The sequence below is a fragment of the Galleria mellonella genome, unplaced genomic scaffold (assembly GCF_026898425.1).
Source record: "Galleria mellonella isolate WM207_F2 unplaced genomic scaffold, CSIRO_AGI_GalMel_v1 utg55, whole genome shotgun sequence".
Taxonomy (NCBI): Eukaryota; Metazoa; Arthropoda; class Insecta; order Lepidoptera; family Pyralidae; genus Galleria; species Galleria mellonella.
In genome coordinates, this window is record NW_026442115.1 from 3,698,060 (window position 1) to 3,723,913 (window position 25,854).

The 25,854-nt window shown below is 32.7% G+C and overlaps 2 protein-coding genes across 3 annotated transcripts; one reads left to right on the top strand and one right to left on the bottom strand.

Moving 5' to 3' along the window:
• The first annotated feature begins 913 nt into the window (after positions 1-913).
• On the top strand, positions 914-16,103 carry LOC113521230 (glutamate receptor ionotropic, NMDA 2B). 2 transcript variants are annotated; one of them, XR_004224116.2, is made up of 17 exons: positions 914-1,182; positions 5,169-5,558; positions 5,646-5,785; positions 5,904-6,119; positions 6,227-6,464; positions 7,419-7,732; positions 7,872-8,116; positions 8,540-8,741; positions 9,569-9,892; positions 9,983-10,260; positions 10,631-10,733; positions 10,815-10,963; positions 11,605-11,825; positions 12,297-12,397; positions 14,527-14,756; positions 15,283-15,386; positions 15,469-16,103. XR_004224116.2 is itself a non-coding variant. In XM_031912852.2 (16 exons), exons 2-16 carry the CDS (start codon positions 5,183-5,185, stop codon positions 15,317-15,319), a joined length of 3,174 nt encoding a protein of 1,057 aa, XP_031768712.1. In that variant the 5' UTR covers positions 914-1,182; positions 5,169-5,182; the 3' UTR covers positions 15,320-16,103. The 2 variants fall into 2 exon arrangements, 1 of the variants encoding a protein (XP_031768712.1); XM_031912852.2 differs by having other exon boundaries at positions 15,283-16,103.
• On the bottom strand, positions 16,070-21,317 carry LOC113521221 (opsin-2). Its single transcript, XM_026906688.3, has 8 exons — positions 21,158-21,317; positions 20,285-20,470; positions 19,405-19,614; positions 18,880-19,016; positions 18,522-18,687; positions 18,022-18,208; positions 17,118-17,200; positions 16,070-16,688 (listed from the first exon to the last, which is right to left on the bottom strand). Exons 1-8 carry the CDS (start codon positions 21,211-21,213, stop codon positions 16,577-16,579), a joined length of 1,137 nt encoding a protein of 378 aa, XP_026762489.1. The 5' UTR covers positions 21,214-21,317; the 3' UTR covers positions 16,070-16,576.
• Positions 21,318-25,854: the final 4,537 nt, after the last annotated feature.

Genomic DNA, 25,854 nt, shown 5'->3' on the forward strand with positions numbered 1-25,854 from the left:
CAATCCCTTCGAATTGAACTCACACGCCGCGGATTCCGTACATAGGAACATAAATATAAGATAAAATAATCTTTATTACAGTTCTTATAGGAAATAATATATTTATATGTATATAATTATAATAATATAATAAAAACAACTAACAGTAATTATTATTATTAATACTGGCAATTTGTAATTTCTTATTTTGGGCCATAATTTTGGTTAAAACTAGATTGTATAATTACGTTTGTTTATGAAGGTTTTTTTTTATATTTTTTTAAAAATCCACTCGGAAGCATCGTTTTATTTTTACTGTAACATTTACAGATACCTTATTAATTAATTAAATTTTTTCACTATATAAATCTAAGAGATAAGGGGAGGGGGGGAGAGTTGTTTTAATTTCTCAATTTTCGATTATAAGTCAAAAATTATGCGTCATAAAAATAAGTAAATATCAATTTTAAAAAGTTCAATACACCCTTTTGTTATGATATCGCCACTTAAGTTATATGAATGCTACTTGTACATATAATGGATATGAAGATATTACTCGTATTTATTGCTTATCTATAAAAAATTAAGTAGGCATCAATTCTTATTTGGGCGGTTATCTTGTATAGAGATTTCTCTGATTACATTGGACTATGTTATATAATTACTTAACGACGATACCTAATAACTGTCAATACTATTTATTAGATAAATTATGACTAGGGCTGACGCTAGGCAACAATAGAAACTTGATCCTTGGTTATGGCTCGGCTGTTGGTACTCGCAACCTCGGGTAGTGGCAATTACTCGTTTGCTGTGGGCCTTGGGGGATCGGTGAAGCTTTGTCGACGTTTAGTATTATTATGTAATAGGAGGTGTGGAGGTAGTAAGCTGTTAACGCAGGCGCGGTCCAGCAGGATGCGTAGGGATGAGAGCGGGCGCGTCAGTCGGCGCTCGGCGACTGGAGGTGCTACGCGCTTTGCGCCGCGCTCCATACCGCCGGAGCGTGGCTCGGGGCGTGGCGCTTACGTAAACACGCGTGGCACACAGTTCGTGCTACGGGCGGCGCGGTGCCGCGCCACTGTCCGTCCTAGAACGACCCCATGTCGGCCCGCGCCGCCACCTGAGTTTATGAGGATAGCTGCACGCACGCTGTCGCGCCGCCGCCGCTGCCACTACCACCACCGCCGTATATCGCGCTTATAGGTATGTTTATAGAATATCGTTGGCGACTTATTTTTATAATATGTGCCAACATTAAAGAAATACCACGAAAATATCGTTGTAAACAATATAATTTCATTACTAATATACTTTTTGATTAATAAAAATCCCATATTTTTGTGCTTCTTTTATAATAGCTCTTCTAGATCTATATATCTAGAAAAAGACATTGCCTATAATATACTTATATCACACTGTAAGGAGTCTTTATAAGTGGAGTTCTTCATATTGTGCTTGTAATATCATCTATATTATATATCACCTACATACGTATATACTTATACATATTAACTAAAGATGACAATATCTATGATGATGAGTACCCATGACATTTAAAATAAGTAATGTTTATGATTTTTTTATTTCGAAAACATATATGTAAATAATGGTCGACGCTGTAAGCAATGTGTGAATCAAAATTAAAGTAGATACTTTCACAAACAAAAATGTATGAAACGTGCTTAGATATAGTCTTGAGTTAAATATTTGTTATTAATTTAAATTCGAAAATGTAGATTTTTTATAAAATTCGCTGAGGATTCGGAACTTGTAACAATATTCCCGAACAAATAATACTGCTAGCCTCCCTACTACTAGTACCTAAATGCATATACAAATTTCAATAACACAATTACACCTAGTTTATATTTAAAATACAATAGATATATGAATATAGATTAGATAGGTACATATTATTTCCATAATATTATTGTAGGCTACGTGTGGGCGCGGTTAGAAAAGCCAATCTTATTTGTGATGTGTATTAAGATCTAAACTATAACTAGTAACAGACTTCACAACAAATAATAAAATTTAAATATTATCAATACTTGATTGTAACTTGCTCCTTAGTCCATTTCATAAATGCTTAATTCATTCACAATCAAAGCAACACGATTCTGAAATTCACTATTCGAAGATATTCAAAAACTTCATAATATATATCTGTTCAATGAAAGCGTTCATACTTGTACTCGCGATTTTGTCCGCATGGCATGTTTACTAGTTGGGATAAAAAGTAAAGTAAATACGTGTACACCAAATTTATTACTGATCACTTCAGCCGTTAAGGCGCATTTACACTACAATTTCTGAAAACTTCTAAAAGACGTCTCGTTTTTAATAAAAAACTTTAAAACAAAATTTTATACTTTTAATTTAAAAATAACAGAATTCCTATAAAAATTGTTATTTGTCTCCCCTTTAGGGCTGAAATTTCTAAAACGCTGAAATTATTTTATTTATTTATAATAAGAAGTCTAAAGTTTCGTATCTTCCATTATGACTCCCATACAAACGTTAAGATAAATTTATTTGCAAACATGTGTTTATTGCACAGGTATAAAGATATACCGATTATTCATTGATGGATTTGTATAGATTTAACGTGTTTTGCTAACATTAGCTTGCGAAAATTTCTTCCAAGGACTGTGACAGTTTTAAGTGCCTTAGAAAATAAATTTGTGCTTTTTATTTCTTTATGCTTTACAAAATATAAATCTTTTGTGCAAATTAGATACAAACTAAATACTTTAATATTACTACTAAAAGAGAACAATATTAATAAAAATCTATATGAATATTTTGATATTCATCTAGATTTTTGTTTACAATTGTATGGGCTTTTATCTAGAATTATATTATAGATTTTTGGGGCCATACACAAAATCTTTTTTTGCAATAGAGTGGTTTTGGCTGGACGTATACATAATTGATTTCTATTACGTATATTTCGAATTATTGTATCAGATAAATGTGGAAATAAATTTGAATTTAATTTTACAAATAAGGCTATTTCAAATATGTACAAAGACGGAAGAGTGGGGATATTATGTTTAGTAAATAATGGCTTACAACTATATATCTGTGTTTTTTAATCCAAATATGGATGTTATACATCGTTTTTGCATCTTAAAAGCTACTTATAGATATGTTTTATTTTATGCTGCTTTCTATTTCATCCCTTTACGAGTAAATTTTTCAAAAGAGCCTAAATATACAATTTCACGTGTCTAACTCTTAATTGAGTGTCTTAATTGACGAAATTTCAAACATACTTTCAACACTAATTTTACTCCCCTAGGGGTTAAATTTTTTAAATTTCTTTTTTATTATTTACTTACGATATATAAAGAAAATCACAAGATTTTATATTTAGCGGTCTTGGCTGTGCGTTGATATACTACTTATGAGTTAGTTAGTCATTCAGCATCCTCTTTTATATATATAGATTACCAATATATATATATAATATTAGTAATACTTAATAAATTTATTTGTTTTATCATTCTCTATTGTGTATAAAAGTATTTTTTGTTCATTTATTATCAAACATTCTTACTATTAAACTTGGTACAGAAGCAGCGTATGTGAATTATTGATCATACCGAAGGTTGACTGCTATAAAATGATACCTACTCTAATCCAATTTTTATACAACGTTTCGAACAAAACTTGCTTAGTCATCATTACAACCATCTATCGTCCACTCCATAGGTTTCTTTTATATTTTGCCACAAAGTACGCTTTTATGCTACTTGTATCCATAAAAATATGAATGGAGGGAATCGTTATTACAATACCTTTAAGATCGTCTCTTTATCTTGCGAGGAAATGCTTTCTTTTCCATCGGTTATCCGGTGCTCGATCTATGTACCCAGCTCATTGCCTCTTCAGATTATATACATATCTTTCGGATATATCTTCTATCACTTCTGCGAGTATTTGGGTTCCAAATCACGCATTGATACTTCACTGCATTGAGCATAGCCTTTTAGCTCGCTGAGTGAATTCAAGCGAAGATGTTTCATTGTACTATGACTAGCCGACTGCGACCAAGTTTTGTTTCTATTTTTTAATGGGTAATAATGGAATGGTAACCTAGCCTGCTCTACGGTAGATGCTGGCAAGGTACCAGTGAAAGATGGTAGTTGAGGCAGTTGGCCCATCGTGATGAATTCATAAAAAAATAACCATGATGGTTTTCAGGGGAAATCGCGTGGAGGTCGACCTGGTAGGTGATATTACTAGTAATGGGTCTGTTGGATCTCACTACTAACAATCTCTGCCTACCCACCCGGTTAGCTGTTATAGATTCGTTGACTTTAATCTCGGTCAGCTTGGTCGCAGTAGTAGTTGGATTTACCCAGTCCGGCAAGATATCTCAGGTATATTCATTGACACCTTTGGGCATAATGTTTTATATTTAATCTTCATCTTCACCATGATTGTCCTAAGACCTAATTCTTGAGAAATATTGATTGATATCATTAATAAGTTTCGGATTTATTGTGAATACGTACTAAATAATTAATTCAGTTGCATAACAAATGTTAGTTGTCAACTGATGCATCGTCGAATTTTTAATAGTCCTTATTGTTGTTGCTATAATTTTAACTAGGTGTTATTGAAAGAGTATTTAAGTTCAATTTAGATTTACTAAAATTAGTTGAGATAGAACCTCAATCACATGCTGTCGCTTGCTGAATAGGAATAGAGCTTATAGACTACGATGAATGTTTCTTATAATGATTTCAGTCCACTATCTCAAAATGAACATCTATTTGCATCGTCACAAATAAAAATCGGCAAAATTCCTATTTATAATTACATATAGAGCGTTTATATTATACTAAGTTTTATATATACATATAGAAAACATGATTTTGTAAATAATGAAGTCAATCTTCGGTGTCGACATTTCTAGCATTTTGGAGTTCCGTGGTTATCTTGAAGATAAGATTAAACTGGCGTTCAAAAACTTCGGGGTACTCAATAGAACGAAACGGTACTTCACCCTGACATAAAGACTATTGTATAAATAAGTCTTCATGGATCTGTGAGTCGGAGCACTGAGATACTAGTTTGGTCCTGTTGACTTAGTTCAAAGATAAGCTTTGTGAATTGTCAACGAACTATTAAGGGACTATATACTTTATATTTATCATGATTGTCTGGATTTATTTTAGCATCAAGAACAGAGATGCAGGCGCACACGGCGCTGATGGCGCTGGCGGCGCTGGGTGCGCTTTCAGCGGCTACACCAGAGCGTGGTGGCGGTATCAAAGTGGGCGGCGGTGCAATGGGCAGCAGTGGGCGCGACGGTGCCCGAGGCGGCGGGGTGCGCATAGGCGGCGATGGGCTGCGTCGTCCGCGCACCTCGCCTGCGCCGCCCCCACCCCGTGCGCCGTCTGTCATCACAGCCGCTCTTGTTGTACCGCACAAAGCTTTCGGTTCACGTGATTACACTAAAGCCGAAAAAGCAGCATTATCAAAACTGCCACGCAAACTGAAACTCTTCTCACAAGTGCGCCTAAATGTCACGCTTTCAACGCAAGGCCTGACGCCTAGTCCAATGTGTGAGTATTAGTTTGGAAATAGGAAGTAGATTGTTTGACTCCTTTTTAATTACTATCATTCTTACTTAATTCCTTTGAAACTTTCAGCTATCCTGGACTCATTATGTAAAGATTTTCTAGCAGTCAACGTATCTGCTATCCTTTATCTTATGAATCATGAACAATACGGGCGTTCTACTGCCTCTGCACAGTATTTTCTACAACTTGCCGGATATTTGGGCATACCGGTAATTTTATACATCTTTAGAAAAATTTTAATTTTATTTTTTATACCTATATGTTAATATTTTTTTATTTGGTTATAGATGTTTATTATTTATGACAACCGATTTATTTTTAATGCAGGTCATTGCGTGGAACGCAGATAATAGTGGTTTAGAGAAGCGAGCGCCACATGCTTCTTTACGTCTTCAGCTGGCCCCGTCCATTGAACATCAAACAGCTGCCATGCTGTCTATATTAGAGCGTTACAAATGGCATCAATTTAGTGTTGTCACGTCAGCTATTGCGGGACATGACGATTTCATACAAGCAGTTCGAGAACGAGTCACTGCACTACAGGTTTGCATCTACTGTTGGTTTACTCTAGATCACTGCAGATTTAAATTATAGAAAAATATTCAGCACTATATTATACCTGTGTATATAATGGTTTTTTATTATTTCAGGATCGATTCAAATTCACAATACTAAATGCTATAGTAGTAAAACGTTCGTCAGATCTGAAGGAATTAGTAACGAGCGAAGCAAGGGTCATGCTGTTGTACGCAACACGTGAAGAGGCCGCTGAGATCTTGTCCGCTGCTGGTGACTTGCATCTTACAGGAGAAAATTTTGTGTGGATCGTCACGCAAAGCGTTCTCGGTTCAATGCAGCAACCTAATAAATTTCCCGTTGGCATGCTTGGTACGTGATTCGTTAAATAATACCTAGCAAATTATTTAATATTTAATTTAGTTGTGTAGTCTTCTTACCTATTTACCTATCTACTAGGTTTAAGAAGTAAGTGGCAAAATAATGTTTTAATGTAGGAAAAGTAACTTAAATATCGTATAGAGAATTACATTATCGTACGAGTCTAAGTATCACTGTAGTATACACTGATATCTGGTTGTATATATCTTGCTATGGTAATTGAAGTCCTTATGTCATTTATATTATATATTACATTATATTAGATATATTAGGCTCCTGTTGATTTTTACTTAAACAGAGATTATATATATATATATATATATATATATATATATATATATATATATATATATATATATATATATATATATATATATATATATATATGTATCTACTTATTTAAAGAACTAACACTTTAGTTTTCATGGAGGATGGATTCTATTAAGGGATTTTGATGTCGTCTGTATATTATCAGAAAATACCTACACTATTGCAATATGATATCTACTAATACTTACTACGGTAATACTTGGTAATACGTACTAAAGTTGACAGTGATGAAGGATTTTCCATTCATTCCATTATTAGATCATGATTTTGACCTTATCAAGACCAACTCAGTAAACCATTCTACCTACTTTAAATAATTCATTGATATCAGGTTGTCAATCATATCATATTTACATAGAAAAAGGAAATGTAGATACTTTCTTCGCCAGTCTTCTTTTTTGAGTATACTTTCTTTTTTAATGTTATATATCTAGTATTATGTTCCCTATGATGATATGTATAGGTACAATTTGTTTTATTCCTGTTTTTGTTGTTTCCCTAATCGAATAAGATGTATATTTTTATAGACATGTTTAAGTATTAGAAATATTATTTAAACTTTGATAAAAAATTTCTTTGTTTAAATATCAAATTATATTTTCCTTATAATTCAAGGGGTCCATTTCGACACTTCAAGTTCATCGTTGATCGCTGAGATTGCTACAGCTGTCAAGGTATTTGCTTATGGTGTCGAATCATATATATCCGCGGTGGAAAATGTTCGGCATCCACTTGGTACGCGGCTATCATGCAGTGGCGCTGGGGCGGGTGAAGCACGGTGGCCCACCGGTGAACGATTTTACCGACATTTAAGAAATGTCAGCGTAGAAGGGGAAGTAGGAAGGCCAAGCATAGAATTTACCCCTGATGGAGAACTACGGGCGGCTGAGCTTAAAATTATGAATCTCCGACCATCTATCGGAGAACAGGTAAGGTTTAAAATTAAGTACTTTTATTGAAATAAATCATCTGAATATAAACGGAAGTTTCTTTAAAATTGTATGATAATTAATGATTGATGGATTGAGTTGTTACCAAAAATAGTATTGTTAATTTTTTTTCTTTCAGTTGGTATGGGAAGAAATTGGTACATGGAATTCGTATCCAAAAGAGCGTCTTGTAATCAAAGATATAGTTTGGCCTGGTGGTTTACATACACCTCCTCAAGGGGTACCAGAAAAATTTCACATGCGCATCACGTTCCTTGAGGAGCCGCCATATATAAACTTGGCTCCACCAGACCCAGTGAGTGGACGTTGTTCACTAGATCGGGGCATTATCTGTCGTGTTGCACCTGAGGTTGATGTTGTAGGGTGAGTAACAGAATCGTTGTTTTCATTAATAATAAAACTTTGAGAGTTGATTAGATATTTTTAACATATTTAATGTCTTAATTTTATTAAAATTTGGTACATAACTGGACTATAAATTGGATTAACACAGGCTACCATTAAATTACTATGAGTAGGTTTTATGTTACCTTAAATAATTTAGGATAATTATGCAGTAGGAGAATTGACTTGTGTCAGGGTGATAATAATAATAATAATAACAAATAAAATCAAATATCTACTTAATTACAATCATATCTCTAGCAATTTAATTAGATTGCATGTTATTTTGTTAACTATGATACCTAGTAAAAGATTTTCTATTTCCCTATAGGTATTGTATTTGTACTTATATTAATATATTAAACATAAATTACCTAATGTAATATAATTTTCTTGTTACAGGTTAGAAGCTGGGACCGCACATGGTAATAGTTCGTTATATCAGTGTTGCAGTGGTTTTTGTATTGATTTATTACAACAGCTAGCAGAACAATTGGGATTCACGTATGAATTGGTACGAGTAGAGGACGGTCGCTGGGGTACACTTCATCAAGGAAAGTGGAATGGTCTTATAGCAGATCTGGTAAATAAGAAAACAGACATGGTGAGTGTAACACGTAAAAAAGTACAACTTATTAAAAGTATACTTATAATGAATCCTAAAATTCACGAACACAATTTTAGATTATGCTTAAAATAACAACCATAATTGGATGATGATTACGTGTACATTCGTACTTACAGTCACTAATGAAATTTCTTTACCTCAGTCTTTCAAATATTAGGTACTCAGTGAAAGACTGTTAATACATATGAGTAAAGGAAGTTTGTTTGTTTTGTAAACAATACAAAAACTCTATTTTATACTAGCTTTTTACCCACGCCTTCGTCCGACCGAAATGTGTTTACTGACCGGGATAAAAACTATAGTCTGTGTCCTTCTCCATTCCATATAGTACCTATAAAGTATTCTATATAGTACCTGTATACTATATTTCATAATGATTAATTAGGCCATTAAGACGCTAAGAGGTAACAAAAGATAGAGAGAAAACAAAAAAACAAAGTCACTATCGCATCAGTATCTGAGAATTGTGACATGAAATTGTGTATAATGAAATTTAAAAAATTACTGAAAATCGGTATAACGTCTGAGTGGATTTTAATGAAATCTGGTATAGATAGGTTAATTTTATTATGCAATTTTCCCTTTCAAAACCGCGGGAAATAAAATGTACGTATTTTAAATGTATATACGTATTTTATAATAAAAGCTCTAGTTAACCACATAAGTATTTTTTATATGGAACTTATTTTATCGTATATATATATATATATATATATATATATATATATATATATATATATATATATATTGTACATAATGTAAGTATATATTAATATATGACCGTCATTAATACTTTATTGCAGGTCCTAACATCCTTGATTATTAATTCTGACCGAGAGGCAGTGGTGGATTTCAGTGTACCATTTATGGAAACCGGTGTCGCCATAGTAGTCGCCAAGCGTACAGGCATCATCTCCCCCACTGCATTTTTGGAGCCTTTTGATACAGCTTCGTGGATGCTAGTAGGGGCTGTTGCTATACAAGCTGCAACATTTTCCATATTTTTCTTTGAATGGTTGTCACCTAGTGGATTCGACTGCTCTACAGGACACAATTCCAAGCGAGTTCCTCAAAATCGATTTTCTCTCTGTCGAACTTACTGGATTGTGTGGGCTGTTCTCTTCCAGGTAAGTAAAATATTTAGTTATAATTATATTATATAAAATAATATAATAATTATGTTTTAAAGCTATTAAAAATTATTTCTCTATCCACAGGCATCGGTACATGTGGATTCACCGCGAGGCTTTACTGCCAGATTCATGACAAATATGTGGGCTATGTTTGCCGTCGTGTTTCTTGCTATCTACACTGCTAATTTAGCTGCATTTATGATTACACGGGAGGAATTTCATGAATTAAGCGGTATAGATGATCCGAGGATATCGAGGCCCTTGTCGCATCGGCCGGCACTAAAGTTTGGAACAGTGCCCTGGTCGCATACAGACGCTACGTTAGCCAAATACTTTTCCGAGCCACATGCGTACATGGCCCAGTACGTATACCTGTATTTAATTGTAATAGTATAATTTGTTTTTTAGGTACGGCGTACGTTTTCTTTTTTCCAATGAAACTTTAGTAATTTTATCCAGTTCAGGAACGCACAAATACGCGGAACTGCTGTTTAATCTTATCGTTCCATTATAAATTATTTGATTTCAATGACATTTAATTTTATGGTGATTTGATTGATCCTATAAAAAAATCGTATATAAATGTTGCGAAAATAGCTCCATTATGTATTCCTGTAATCTTTTTGATGATTTTTATTTATTATTAATTTTTCGAATTAAATAAAATAATTACTTTCTGTAGCCCATTTTTTTTATTAATCTATTATTTCTATTCATTATATTCATTTGCAGGTACAACAGAAGTACAGTGAGTGCAGGAGTAACGAGCGTATTGACAGCTGAGCTTGACGCGTTTATATACGACGGTACCGTGCTGGATTACCTAGTGTCACAAGTTAGTAAACAATGAAATAACATTTAGAGACGTATTTTTTTTTTAGTCAGAAATATGCATATAAATGTTATTATGTTTCAGGATGAGGACTGCAGACTTTTGACTGTAGGTTCTTGGTACGCAATGTCTGGATATGGATTAGCTTTTACGCGTAATTCCAAATATCTCAGTATGTTTAACAAAAGATTACTGGATTTGCGATCGAATGGAGACTTAGAGAGATTACGAAGGTACGTTAACTGATTTGGCTTCCTAGACTAATGATGAATGATATTTATTTTTGTTGTTGTTTTTTAAGTGTATTATGTGTTCTATACTTGTATTGTATTATACTTATTTTTTTTTTATACAACTTAGAATGGCAAACAAGCTGACGGCTTACCTGATGGAAAGTGGTAACCGTCGCCTATAGACATGAGCAGTACCATGGACATAACAGAGTATATTGTTTTGCCCATGATACCCCCCATGCGTTGCCATTCCTGAGGACTCAGGTGTTATTCCTCTGTACCCAGTAAATTCACGTCATATCTATCCCTTCAAACCGAAACACAGCCATGCAAACACAACTGCTTCACGGTTGAAACATGAATGGGATAGAGGTACCCAAGCAATCGACTTTTGTACAAAGTCTCCCTCTGTTCACTTATACTTGTATTTCTTAGAATGGAATATATTTTTATATCAGCAAACATAAGGTTTGGAAGACCGATAAGCTTTCACCAGTTTCTGCATAATGCGTGCATCACACATAATATCTTGGCACCGCTATGCGATCTCTATCTTTTTATTGTTTAATTTTTCTTAATCAGGAATATATACATGAGTTTATATAGAGCCAATATGGTGGTAATTCATGTAATGTTTGTAGGTACTGGATGACTGGAACATGCAAGCCGAACAAACAAGAGCATAAGTCGTCTGACCCATTGGCATTGGAGCAATTTCTGTCGGCATTTTTGCTCCTGATGGCAGGAATTCTGCTGGCGGCGCTGTTGCTACTGCTAGAACATGTTTATTTCCGATACATGCGCACACATCTTGCCGCCTCCAGTGTCGGCTCTTGTTGTGCCCTCGTATCATTATCCATGGGTAAATAAATAACATATAGTTAAAAGATATCTTTAAAGATTAGGTATTAGTAAGTAATTATCAGTCACGGATACTGGCAAGTAGTCCTTATTCTTCAGAATCATATTAAGGACTAGACAAACGGCGGTTTATGTTCTTTATATTCTTAAGTATGTTCCTTCTCTATAAAATATTGTTCTGTAGGTAATATTATAATATTAATAATAATTCATGTTTATAAGTAAGAAGGATGATACAAAAATTCTCTTCTAAGTCTTACACTAATGTAACTAATGACTTACTTTACGTACATAACACAATTTTTGTTAAATATTTAGGCATCATCTTTTCTTTATTTATTTATCGTAGAGGCAAAAGTTATGAAATGAAACTAATACATAAGTAGTTATCGGTACAGTTTATTGCACTTCAATTGGCAATGATTTGCTATAAGCATATTTTAATGCTTGTATTTTAATGATTTTTTTTCAGGTCAATCTTTGTCATTCCACGGCGCCGTGGTAGAGGCAGCAGCTCGAGGTTTCGGTACCGGATCTCGGGGTCACTGTCGCTCAGCTGTTTGTGCTGCCCAGGTATTTACCCTTTTATGTTTTTATAATTACACATTAGAATGTTATTTTACTTAAAGCTGTACTTTTTACAGTTTATTTTTCATAATATACTATATATTATGTATGCTGTTTATATTTGTAAACGATGAGAAGCGTTTTATTCTGGCGGTCTGTAGGCTCATTTCCATTTCTAATTGTATAAAATAACTAGGTCAACCATTACATAACAAATTCACTTTCAGGTAATCTCACATAATACTTTAGATACCAACCATATGTATATATACACACACACATACACAAATATGTATAAATGGTAGGTATTTAAATAATTAATTTATTAACTTACACAGAAGTTTACCTAATACAGATTAGTATAATTAGTCATCAAAATTCAATCTCACAAGGGATTGCAAATTTATGTATAAATTAACTATTAATTAGAAAATTAACTGTCAATTCAATACCTGACATAGTTACCTAAGCTCTTCAGTACTGTTGCTGTGTAGGCACTTTGTTCTCCAGTGAATAGAAAGTTTCACCGCAGTCTATTATAAATTTAGCATCAAATGAAGTTTTCTTTGGTCCTTTATAAATTGATTCATATATAGCCATGTTCATATCATAAACCATATATCTATCACAAGAAAACAATTGCCAGAATATCAAATATCTACTTATATTTTTGGCACTAACACGCGTATATATAGGCACAGTGTAGAAGGGAAGTGAATAGAAATAAATATAATTTTCTCAAACATGCTTGGAAATGTGAGCATTATTTTGACAATCTTCTTCGAGATAAATCAAAATTGCCGTACTGGCCAGATACATGCGGGCAGCGACCGGCAAAAGTTGTACAAAAATCCATATCTGTCGTGTTTTGCGGCCAGATAAATTACTATGTAAACCTATATCTGTCCTGTAATTTAAAAATGAAATGACCTTTTACTTCAAAACATGGTTACCAAGGAGGTAACTAATAAAAGTTTTTATTTAAATTTCAAACTGGTTTGCAAATAGAAAGCTTTTATTGAAAAAAAAAAAAAACAAAGTAACATTATGGCGCGTGAAAAATTATTATTGTTCATTATTCGTCATTGAACTTAAAAAGTAAAATTGTGTTTTTGATTTCCGCGCATTGTTTGAGAAAAGTACTATACAAGCCTTGGCCACAATTAGGCATTGATGGACTCACGTATGTGTGTTTCGACTACGCCTCGGTCCACATTTGCACGTTCGTCCATCAATGCCTCAGTTGCTGGCCGCTGCAGTAATGTACTAATGTAAGCGAGAAATACTGCCGTTTGTATTCATAATTTATATTATTATATTAGCCGTTAACATTCCTTTATTTTCATTTATATTTTATATATGCTGTATATTATATTGCAGTTTGTGTCCTGGCTTAGAATGGGTCACACTTCCTTTCTCGTGGGTGTCGTAAAAGGGGACTAAGGGATGGCGAGAGATGGGCAGCAGCATACCTCTTAAAACATCTCGCCTAACTGCGGTTGCAAACCCGCCTGCCAAGCGTAGCAACTACTGGCAAAACTCCTCTTATGGGGAAGGTTTATGTCTAGCAGTGGACAGTTAACGGTTGAAATAATAATTATATTTGCCGATTTTACATTGAGGGTATTACGAGTAGACTATATTAGCAGATTCATTTCAATTTGTATTCACAATGAAAATTCCATTTAACCCGAACTAATCTTATGTCTGTCAACGTTATAAAGTTAAGGAGGTATTATTGAAGCCATAAGAATAGCAGTATTATACTACTTTCAATTATTTGAATTATAACAGAAATACTGCTAGTATAGATACAAGTTTTTCTGTTTTCAAGCAACTTCAAAAAAGGAGGTTTTCAATTCGGTTCATTTTTGTTTGTTACCTTAGAACTCCGTCATTTCTAAACCGATTTGTACTTTTTTTTTTTATCTTAAAAGACATACTTTCAGATGAATACTATAGAAACTTTATCGAAATTAATTCGGTAGTTTAGTTTTTAAATCAAAATAACAGGTTTTGCCACAATTGAAGTCGTTGTTTTTGTTTGTTGTGATACTACATTTACTTGTGGTTTTTATTGTTAAATTGAAATCAGTTTGAAAATATAATAAGGATGATTAATTTGATTTGTCAAGGTGTGGCGTGCGCGTCATGAACGCGACGCAGCGATGGCTCGCGCCCGCCAGTTGGCGGCGGCGCTGGCGGCGCACGGGCTGCAGCCGCCGCCGCGACGGCTGGCGTCGGCGGCCGCGCTGCTGGCCGGCGGGCTGCCGCACGACGCCACTAGGCCGCGCACGCTGCACGCCACCGCCGACCTCCTCCCGGATCTCGACCGTCCGCTGTCTTGCGGCGATTTACGCGCCAGGTTCTCGAATATTGTTTACTAAATGTTGTTCTTACTAAGGCGATTAATATTATATAGGGTTGCGATCATCGTACTGTATTTCGATTCAATCAAAAAACTTCTGAGTTACCTTTTTCCGTTCAGTTCTGATGCAAAGATAGTTTGCTTGTAATGCGCAGGTAACAATATTGTCATTATATAACCCTTTATTGAACTACAAGTTCAAAAGAATTAGTATTTCCCTTTAAGGCAGGAAATTAACTGGTCTGATTACTTAATTGGAAATAACACTCCGCTCAGACAGCTTGATGATCTTTCTCTGGTATTGGCTGGTCTATTGTATTAGTTAGTACTGATAAAAAAAGTTTCTGGTAATGACTTCTCGTAGTTGATACGATGATGTCATACAGCTCTACTATTTGTACTTCGTCGCCACATGGAGGACATTGTCTATTGTTATATATGCGTGTTAAAATCAATAAATACTGTCTCTAATTACTTTTTATCATCAAATATTTATAAGCCACTATGTATTTTATTATTTCAGAGAGCGGACACGAGTAGAAATGGAAACAGTGCTGTGAGGCGCATATTGCGCCACCCTATTTCAATTCCTGAAGGCTGTTCTTACACCAAGTTATACAAGACGAAGTTAGTTATACCTAATGTTAAAATATGGACAGATAAAAAAGCGTTGTAATTATTAAATAAATTATTCCAATTATTAAAACAGAGAGCTGGACGTAGATAGCGAAGCGTTGTTGTGGGACGCGCGCGCAGTGCAGGCTGGGCGCCGGGCGCGCGCCCTCGTGTTGTCTACTACAATAAAAATATATTTTTTGGACAATATTACATTGTTTTTATACTTTTAGTGGATGATAATTATTACCTTTGTGATTTATTTGATAATTGAATCAATGTTTAGTGGTTCCTGAAGTCCTAAACATTTTATAAGTTATGTATGAGTATGTTGGTTTTCGTAGTTATACCTACCTAATTTTTGTGGATAAGTGAAAGGTGAATTGGAATTACAATGGTTATTGTTTGTTTTATTGAATAAAAAATATATAATTTACTAATTTTCACCCACGACTTCATTGGCCTGTTCTACCCCCTTACGGGTTAATTTTAAATTCCTCTATTAGTCTTCAAGTATTTCTGATGCAGGTATTATTAAAATAAAGCGAATAGACGGACAGTATTAATAATATTACTTATGATTTTTAGCTAAATTCCAATTGTGACTTGCAACATATGTATTTATTTTTTATCGTTTATTTGCAGGTAGAGATAATAAAAATGCAATCGTTGCTTGAGACACAATATTTTTTCAAATGCAAAATATGATATTACATAAAAATACTTATATTACTCAAAGTCCATTAGCAATGCCGTTGACGTTGTTAAAATATCTGTATTATTCGATATTAACTAAAGTAACTATGTTGATATGTAAATTACCTAAAATATGAACCTCATTTGAGCTCGTTGGTTGTAATTTGGTACCGTCGTTTCCGCTAGCAACGTATAAGAATATAACATTGTTTTGTTATATTATCACATCTTAATTAGTTATAAATTTCTTGCTCTTACAAAATTTACTTGTATGTTTTTATTATAAGTCAGTGTACTTATATAGTCAGGACAAGGAGCAAAGATTGGTACTCCATTAAATACACCATATATTACTTCTTGCCTTTCTTGACAGTTAATACATTTCTACTAATGCCATTTTTACTGATAGCGGCGTCTGTAGCAATAGCTGATTAATGAAATGTCTACCGCTTTGAGGAAAAATCCCTAGCTATTGTATTTTCAGTATTTTCTTTCTTATATACGGTTTAGGCTGTTGGAGCGGATGGAGCACTGTTGACAGTATTTGCCGTTGCAGTCGAGACAGTGTCGTCAGGTTCATCGATTTGAAGCCATGGCATGCGCCGTTGAAGTTCTTGTCTTAAATATAAGTATACAATTTTAGTATAATACAACATACACAAATAGTAGAAGATATAACGGAATTGGTAATAGAAAAATTAAGTACAAAACTAACCACCTACCAACAAATGAACAATTAAAAAAAAAATTAAACAAGCATTTAAAAGTTATTTATTCTAATATTGTAAAAAGGAAAGATTTGATTGTTTATTGGTAATGGATAAACTCAAATACTACTCAACCAATTTTAATTTTTTTATCCATAGCAATATTATCAGCGTGTAAAGCTATCAATTTTCGGAAATTTTCTCTATCCGTGTGAACTTGGATCGCTAGTGGTGCAATAAAGAAATTGACATACATACTTGAACCCTGAAAACATTAGACGCCTTTTTTGGTTAGTAATAAAATCTAAAATTTTGTGCATCTGTTTGTAATTGATCTTACCTATATTTTGGATGACTTATTGCATACACCCAAGGATCGATACATGCTACTGCTTTACATGCTACAGCTGGAATCATTGTAACCTGGAACATTTTCAAATTATCTTTATGTTTTTTGTAATAAAATCACAATGGTCACAAAGTATAATGAAGTAGTTAACTATCTATAAATAAGTAATGAAATATTTAAAAAATATTTTATATGTTTGTTTAAATTGTTATTTTTTGTATGTTTGATATTAGCTACATGAAGTTCAATTAAATAATAGTCCTACTTAATAATTGATACATGGTTTATTAAAATTGGTCTAACGAGTAATGTATAGAAAAATAGAGTTTGACCCCTTATGAAGTCATATTAAACATTTTTTGTTATTGGGATAGTCTTATTTAAAGTAAGTTTCTCAGTGATTGTTAATACATATATTATAAACATAACATACTAAGAAAGTATTTTTAAAAATTTTCACTTAAAAGCGATACACAGATTTTCGCACAGCGGACAACAGGTAGTATGTATAAAAGAAAGTAGTCGATCTGTCGGTATAATAGGTAAATATTTGTAAAGCTTAAGTTTTAAATTATTAATCATTTAAACTTGCCATGTGATCCTGGCGTAGAATGGGTCATCGCTTCTTTTCCGTGGGTGTCGTAAAAGGCAACTAAGGGGACTTAATGGTCGAGGGATGGGCAGCGGCGTTCCTCTTATAAAGAATCACCATAGTCTAAAGGCGTGGCAACTACTGGAGCCCCACTCCCTTTATGGGGTAGGCCTATGTTTAGCAGTGGACAGTTAACAGCTGATATGATATGGTAATCATTTAAACTTAAGTTTTACTTTTTAAAGGAGTTGCTGGAATGCATCGCTTATTACAACTAACATTTATCTAAAAAAATCTGAGTACCCCAGGTGTGAGGAGTTGTTGATTTCCAAATGCCCCTATAAGCGCCATCACACCGTACGGCGTCCACGATGCCACGAACAGAAAACATACTGTAAGCGCAGCTTTCGCTATGCGTATTTCTGCTGATTGAGCACCAGTATTCTGGTTTGCTCTGAGAGATTCCACATTCATCTTCTTAGCTTGCTCCCTATGGATAAAAGTGGAAAATAATTTGAATATTAACTTTAATTTTGTCGTCATCATTAAACATGTCACTTGTAGTTAGTACCATCTTATTTTTTTGTACTACAAAGCTTTTGTGTGTTTGTATAAAGGGTATGATCACTAGAAAAAACTTGGCTATAGGAAGCATAACGTATTCAGTTATATATAAGTTCTCAAGAATGACAACGGTTTGATGTTTGTCCAAGGCAGCACTAACTTTATATGATGTTCATGGCATTATTTATATAGCATAAAGCTCTTGAATCTTCATATTAGTACGTAATAAATGAATTTACCTTAATGCTGCTTCATGTGCAAATACTTGCTTCACAATGCCACTGTAGAAATATATAATCATGGACATAGGAAAAACATAACTGCAAGTGAAAATGCACGCCACAAATAGTTTCGTGTCAAAAGTGTTCGTCAAATAATCGAAGCTACAGGAAGTTAGGTATCCCTCTGTGAACAAATTTTTAAGTTAAAAATATTAAAATAATGTAATAACAAAAATTACCATATGAATAATTATACAAATAATGAACTAATTTCATTGAAATAATTTAGTAATATGAAATTGAAATTCAATACTATGAAACAGTTTTAGTTTTATAATTATTAGGTTTCCATTGAGCTAGGTTTAAAATTGTTTACCGGGCACATATCTTCCCCAAATTTTGAACAACGGCAATAATGCCCATGGCGTAGCGTAAATCCACACTATTGCTATCATCAATAGTGCTTTACCACGTGATAGCCGCCCATCAAGGGGTCGTGTTATAGTTGAATGCCTGAAAGAAATGTAAAAACAATATAAAATTAATTGGATAAATTAAATAATTGCGATTATTATATAATTTTGATGATAGTTTTTAAACTTAGAATAAGGACCTTCGGAGAAGGTTATTGTTTTTAAGTTATAATATAAAATATATATTATAAAAATAATGTTACAGATTCATAAATAATATATGAGACATAATTATGTGTATGAAGCATTCTAATAGTTTTTCTACCAAAATTTTTTATCAAACAAAAAAACTTTTTCTTTATAGAGTAAGTGTGTAAAGTTGAATTGGGTAAAGTGTAATCAATAAGGATCTTATAATAATATCATCCTTTGCTTAGTTTGGGACTAGACAGCATAATATGTCCAGTGGTCTTTATTTATTTCCTTACCTGTCATATGCTATGCAAGCGTTGGTCATTCCTGCACCAATGCCACTATAAGCACCCATAACAGCAAATATTTGGCATCCAATTACGCCGGTAGCAAAACCTCGCATAGCGCTATTGTAGATAAATATAGGTGCCTTGGCCATCATTATAAAGTCCAGTATAGCTAGCTGTAGGATCAGAAGATTGCTTGATGTTCGAAGACTCTTCGTCCTATAAAGTGATAATAATACTACTACTATAAACTCACTTAAATATGTGATACCTTAGTAGGTATAATTTACTTAGTCCAAAAACATACGCCTATAATGAATTAAATAAAAGAATATTTCTAATCGTAGATAAGGAATCTTTGGGCTTATAGAAATTTGGATTGTCATTGATATCAAAAGAGAAGAAAGACAATAAAATCATAAAATAGTATTTTCATAATAGCAAATATAACTGCACTATTGTCCCTTTATATTAGATTAGTACGCAAGCTGGAGTTGTATAGTATTTTGGTTACTCGTTTTTTACTATGTGAAATGAAAATAAGTAGTGATGGTATAACTATTGAAGACTGTGGTTATACCATCTTTATTGACCAGATATGTTTAGACAGCAATGCATTTCAAATTTTCATATAATTGTTTGGTATAGACAAAAGCATTGATCCACTGGTTGTTCTTTAAACTGTGGTACAATAATATGTTCTAACACTCGTGCAGCTTTTCTAGGCAAGCGGTCAATGAATGCATCGCTGATTAAGATAGGATGAAATTGCAATGTTTGATGTCTTATTCTTTCTCTTACGATCTATAATCAGATCATGTTTACCAATGAACTCATTTGTCACTTAATCATTAGTCGGTAGATTTAAAAAGCACATAAATAATCTAACGTTGAAAATATGAAGATTACGAGGCCGTTTCCAAGCAGTGCTGCTGCAGTGAAGAAAATGTACAGTAATGCGAGAGCAGTGTGCGCACTGGCCGGGGGTGCGGGAAACGAGAGCCAATGTTCTGGGACTGCGGCTAAGTCCTCTCCAGTTAGACCTGCGCCAAGCATCTCTTCTTCAGCACTAGATCTGTTGCAACAGTAATAATGGTTATAAAAGATGGATATAAAAATACAATTATTATTGGTTACAATTATTACAGCGAGGTTTACGCTTCTTGTCCTCCAGCGTGCATCTGTATTCATATATAAATAGCTTAATTGGCAGATGCATATATAAAAAGCATGCTAATGATTGTAATCAGGGGGGGGGGATTGTAATCAGAATTTATTGTTAGTAACGAAGACTGCTGGCTCCATTATTAGCAATATACCATGTTAAGTCGACCTCCACGCGGTTCCCCCTGAAAACAATCATGGTTTATTCTTAATAAATTCCTTACGATGTGACTCATCGTGAGGAATTTATTAAGAATAAACCATGATTGATCTGCTTTCAGTCTCGTCATCATCATCCTTCTTTGGGAGGATGATGATGACGAGATTGAATCCAACCTAGGAGGGGCTATCGTTCCATTTATTGTCCATTAAAAAAAGATTGTATTTGGTTATGGTGAAAGTAATACTTAATTTTGTTTTGTGCGTAACAATACTTAATTAGATATGAATAACAAAACTACATACATATTTGTTTATATAAAGTATATAAAAATTAAAAATAAAAAATCAATAATTTTTAGATACAGAAAAAAAAACATATTTTTAAAAATAGAATATAAATATAGCTACTCATAAAATATCTTTGTATAAAACTCACCTAAGGTGTTCAATATGGGGACCAGGATAAAAGTAGTCATCTGTTTTGTTTACCATTATTTCGACGGGGTGTGAGCAGTCCTCGGTAGGCAGTGCGCTTTATAGCCCACCCAACAGACTGACTGCTAGTATCCGAAGCGAGTTTCCCAGTTTTATAGCATTTGTATTACACGTTAATTTGATTCTGTGGATTATCGGATTGGACACCTTTGATAGGATTACCTCGGGTTCAGCTACAGTTTGTGATGATCAAATCACTGCACATCAGTAATGCCTGTGTGTGATCTACACTTTGATATACAGAAGAAACCATACAATTATAATATATAAAATCCCGTAACACAATGTTTGTTAACGCCTTTTGAACCGTTAAATCAATTTTAATAAAATTTATACACGTATATTACTTTAAATTGAGAAGTAGAATAGTTTTAATCTCGTTAGGAATTATTAATATAATTATATTAGGAAAAATGAAGATTTCTTGGTGAATGAATTGCAATTATATTTTATCAATTTTGGTTAGTGAATTATACTTTCAACATCGTAGGAGATTTAATTCTTTGGTAGTAATACGTCTTCTGGACTATGTTAGTAGCAAATAATCACATATATGTAATTAAAGTGTTTTTATTATATTGTCGTGCAATTGATCATGATAAGTCAAACATATCATATACACTTAGATGGAGCAACCACGTTCGAGAAAACCATTTTGGTTTCTGACGCATTTTTTTTTAAATATAGCATATTCAAATGTTTATTTATCAAGAAAATCCATTTGTTTCTTCTTATAAGAGGGGAATATGGTTAAAATTACTACGCCGTCTAGGTGACTGCTAACGTAGTTTTATATTGAGTTGTATTTAATTTATATGGTGATTCCTTTTCTATAGATCGATAATATACGAGTATTTTGTTGCAAATAATAATAAATAAAAAAATCTTATCTTCAACAAATTTAATAGACATCACAACAACCATTTGGATCGAGTACACATCATTTAAATAATATTTTAATAATTACAAGAGCTCTGTATACACTAATGAAGGTATATACATACCTTAATTATTTCAAATTTGTATAAAAGTTTTATATTACGAATTGGCGGATCAGTCAGATAAATGATTAATAAAAATAAGTCTTGGGAATGCCTTACATAAATTGATAAGTGATATTGAATTTTGTCCTAGTTGTTAATATAACATATAATTAAAAAGAAGTCTATCTCGTAAGGTACCTGAGATGAAGATAAAACAAATCAGCGTCCTTAATTATCAGATAAGGTAATAAAAAATATTGATGTTATTAATGTTGGAGATTGTTTAGTTTGGAATACATTTTTATAAGTTAGAACACACTTGTACTACTTCCACAGATATGATGGTGATATGAATGATTTTCCACGGATGAAGTTTTTTGTTAGGTATATTAGATTAAGTCTTGGTGAAGAATTTATTGGCTTATTATAAAAATGTTGGATATACATCGTAATTCATCACTCATTGAATTAGTGATATACCTAGTCAGGCTGACTTGAGTACTGACTCGAATATCTAATAGGCTTAATTAGGTACTTGAGCACTCAATATACAGAATTTGGATTTGGAACTACGCTTTTGAATACACGGAATTCGAATAAGTGTCCATTTCATGTAAGTTTAAACTCTGGAATATAAATATTGTCTTATTATGGGAATAATTTAACCTTTCGATAAAAAAAACATTAAAATCGGTTCTCAATTAGCAAAGGTACATGTAAAATATATATAAAAATGTTAACTACTAGTAATGAAATGAACACTGGGTAGAATAAATTAAGTATTTTATACACGACAGTTGTTCGTCATATTTGTATTTTTTTTTAACTAGGCCATTGATGCGAGTATAGATAATAGATATTTACTAATTTACATTAAAAAAGTATACAAAAATAAAAGCTGTTAAATAAATTTATATGCGTATCGCAACACTTATGATTTTAATTGCTTTGCAAAGGACGAAATTGGACGAAAGTTGAAAGTCTATTTGGTATGCATACTTTTATATCGTGCATGTGCGCAATCATATTAGCAAAGTTTTACCACATATTTTTTTATGCAACTTAGGATGGCAAACAAGCTGACGGTCCACCTGATGAAAAGTGGTAACCGTCGCTTATAGACATGGGTAGTACTATAGACATAACATATTATACAGTGTTGCCCATGATATCCTCCATACGTTGCCATTACTGAGGACTAATTTTAAGAATTATAAGCTATAACGACAAATTTAGGAAAAATATTTAAGTAGTAATATCTATGTAGGTACCTAGAGATGACAAATAAAATTAATGCTAGCAAGTATTGGTACGGGTACAACGTAAATTTGATAGTACTATTCATAATGCTATGATTTAGCTACCTTTACAAATCTATAGGTTTCAAGTAGATATACTAACTACACTTAAATCTAATTAATATACATACTAACTACTGAGTTACAACACTGACGGTTGTCGACTGTTTCTAACAACAAGTTAGAAAAGTTTATCACATTCGTATATATATATATAAAACATCACGATTTTTTTTAGTTATAATACATAATTAGTGAAGTGTCATTTTGAATATTACATTAAATAAGTAATTAAGATTATTATGATTTTATTTTGTTTGCTTAAAATTTTATACTATAGAACTTTCTAGATTCTGTGTACTGCATACAAAGAAGTATTACGAACAAAAAACGGTTTGTTGATTATGACTAGGAAAGATGATTAAAAAAGAATCAAGTACAAAATAAACTTTTGTATTTGTTTGGGTTATTTTAATTTTCAATAATTTAATGTCTTTACAGAATAAGTTGTGTGATAGTCTGCAGAGTAATTATTGTAGTTAGGGCGGAAAAATATCGACAATTATTTTGAAAGTATTAATACGCACCTATTATGTCCCACTACTGGGCAAAAGGCCTCCCTCAACTGCTATTTAAGATACCCTCCCTAATAAGGAACTCAACGTTTCGATCTACTATAAATTGTATTGATTATCGATATTATAATTTTACAGACATTATTTGAAATAATTGCTCTAAAATTGTCTGTAGAAATAATAAGTGTTATTGTGCCTGTAATATATATTTCATTTTAGCACAACTGCAGGATATATGTAAAAATGTTACATATACATATATTGAAAAAAATTACAAGGAAATGCAACGTTGTCCTTATTAGTGAGTCTCTTTGTTTTAGGCATATATTATTTATACCTCTATATATGTACTAGACATGATTTATTTTATATTTATTATAATACAGATACGAAAACCAGCAAAAAAACAATAGTGAATGTAGCAAATAAGATTAATGCTATTTTAATATATTATTTTATGACTTTTTACAAAATTCGCTTTATCAGTCTTTTACAATTAATGACTTTTTGGAACGAAAAATTATTATGCATATTATTAATTAGTGCTATTTATTATTACAAATTATAAGTATCATACTTATAGGTATGATTTACGTATTATTATCCAATATTCTTAGACATTTTATTTTTTAATATCGCATTTTAACATAATTTAATTAGTTTATTTGATAAAAACAGTGTTAGATTACTAGGGCAAATAAGGAAAAAGAGGTAAAGTTGAGAGGACGAGTAAACAAACCGTTCTATAGGAGACCGCAGTATAAAAAGCAAGTAGTATTCCTGCAGCTAGTAACTAGCGTTGCTAGATCACTGCGGTTTGAACATTCATCATCATCAATAACTCACCACATGCGTTACTAGTGTTGAAGGCAAAAGACCAGTATATCCACATCGCATCGGGCAGACATACGCTTGATATTTTTATTTTATGTTATCTCTATGATATATAATACAAACATTTGCCATTTTTATTAACACATAGCAATCGAAATATGCCACTATTTATTGTATTTTATTTGTTAGTTATATTTGTTGAACAGTAAATTTAATATTGATATCGATTTAATTTGAACATATTTTTAAAGATATTTTGGTGGCATCATTGACTAAGTAATACTAGGTAATGTAATATAGTCTCTTTAATGGCGACAAGGCATCAAGATTAAGGGGCTACTTCACAGCTACCGACAGCTACGTAATGCTACGCAGCACACGAATAAATGTTCTTACTACCTAAATACTGTATAGACAGCGCGCGGCACTTTACAGCGTAAAAACTATTCATATATTGAATGTTTATTTATGCAGTAATTGCGTCAATAGTATGTACGGTGATATTTTTTTGTTTATTTGTTTGGTTTATTATTAAGATTGAGTAAATATTCGCAGTGTTATATTGCGTAATTGTTTGTGAGTACAACTTTTATTAATATATTTTTTAATATAGTATTTATTTTAGTACAGGGTAAATCTAAAAAAGCAAGTTGTGAGTACATATGTATCAATATTATTAATGATTACCTGCCACAGTTATTTAACTAACTATAGTATTAGTTTAATAAACATCTCTGACTGCTGCAGTTAGAGAAGTTTATCAACTTATTATTAATAAAATATTAGTTGTTGATAATTAAATTTTCTCATCTTAGTATCTTATAAAATATTGATAGTAATCATTAATCTCTTTCAGTTTTAATTTGATATTGAGGAATACTATGAACACCTGCGATTAATATCTTATAAAATATTGATTTCTCTTTCTTTATATTGTTAATGATAATT

Bases quoted from the DNA above. Each gene is read 5' to 3' on its own strand.
- LOC113521221 (XM_026906688.3), bottom strand. From the start codon at position 21,213: ATGGTAAACAAAACAGATGACTACTTTTATCCTGGTCCCCATATTGAA. The intron at 20,471-21,157 runs GTGAGTTTTATA...CTGTTGCAACAG, and splicing joins CCCCATATTGAACACCTTAG to ATCTAGTGCTGAAGAAGAGA. The intron at 19,017-19,404 runs GTAAGGAAATAA...CATTTCTTTCAG, and splicing joins GCTTGCATAGCATATGACAG to GCATTCAACTATAACACGAC.
- LOC113521230 (XM_031912852.2), top strand. From the start codon at position 5,183: ATGCAGGCGCACACGGCGCTGATGGCGCTGGCGGCGCTGGGTGCGCTT. The intron at 5,786-5,903 runs GTAATTTTATAC...TTTTTAATGCAG, and splicing joins CCGGATATTTGGGCATACCG to GTCATTGCGTGGAACGCAGA. The intron at 8,742-9,568 runs GTGAGTGTAACA...ACTTTATTGCAG, and splicing joins TAAATAAGAAAACAGACATG to GTCCTAACATCCTTGATTAT.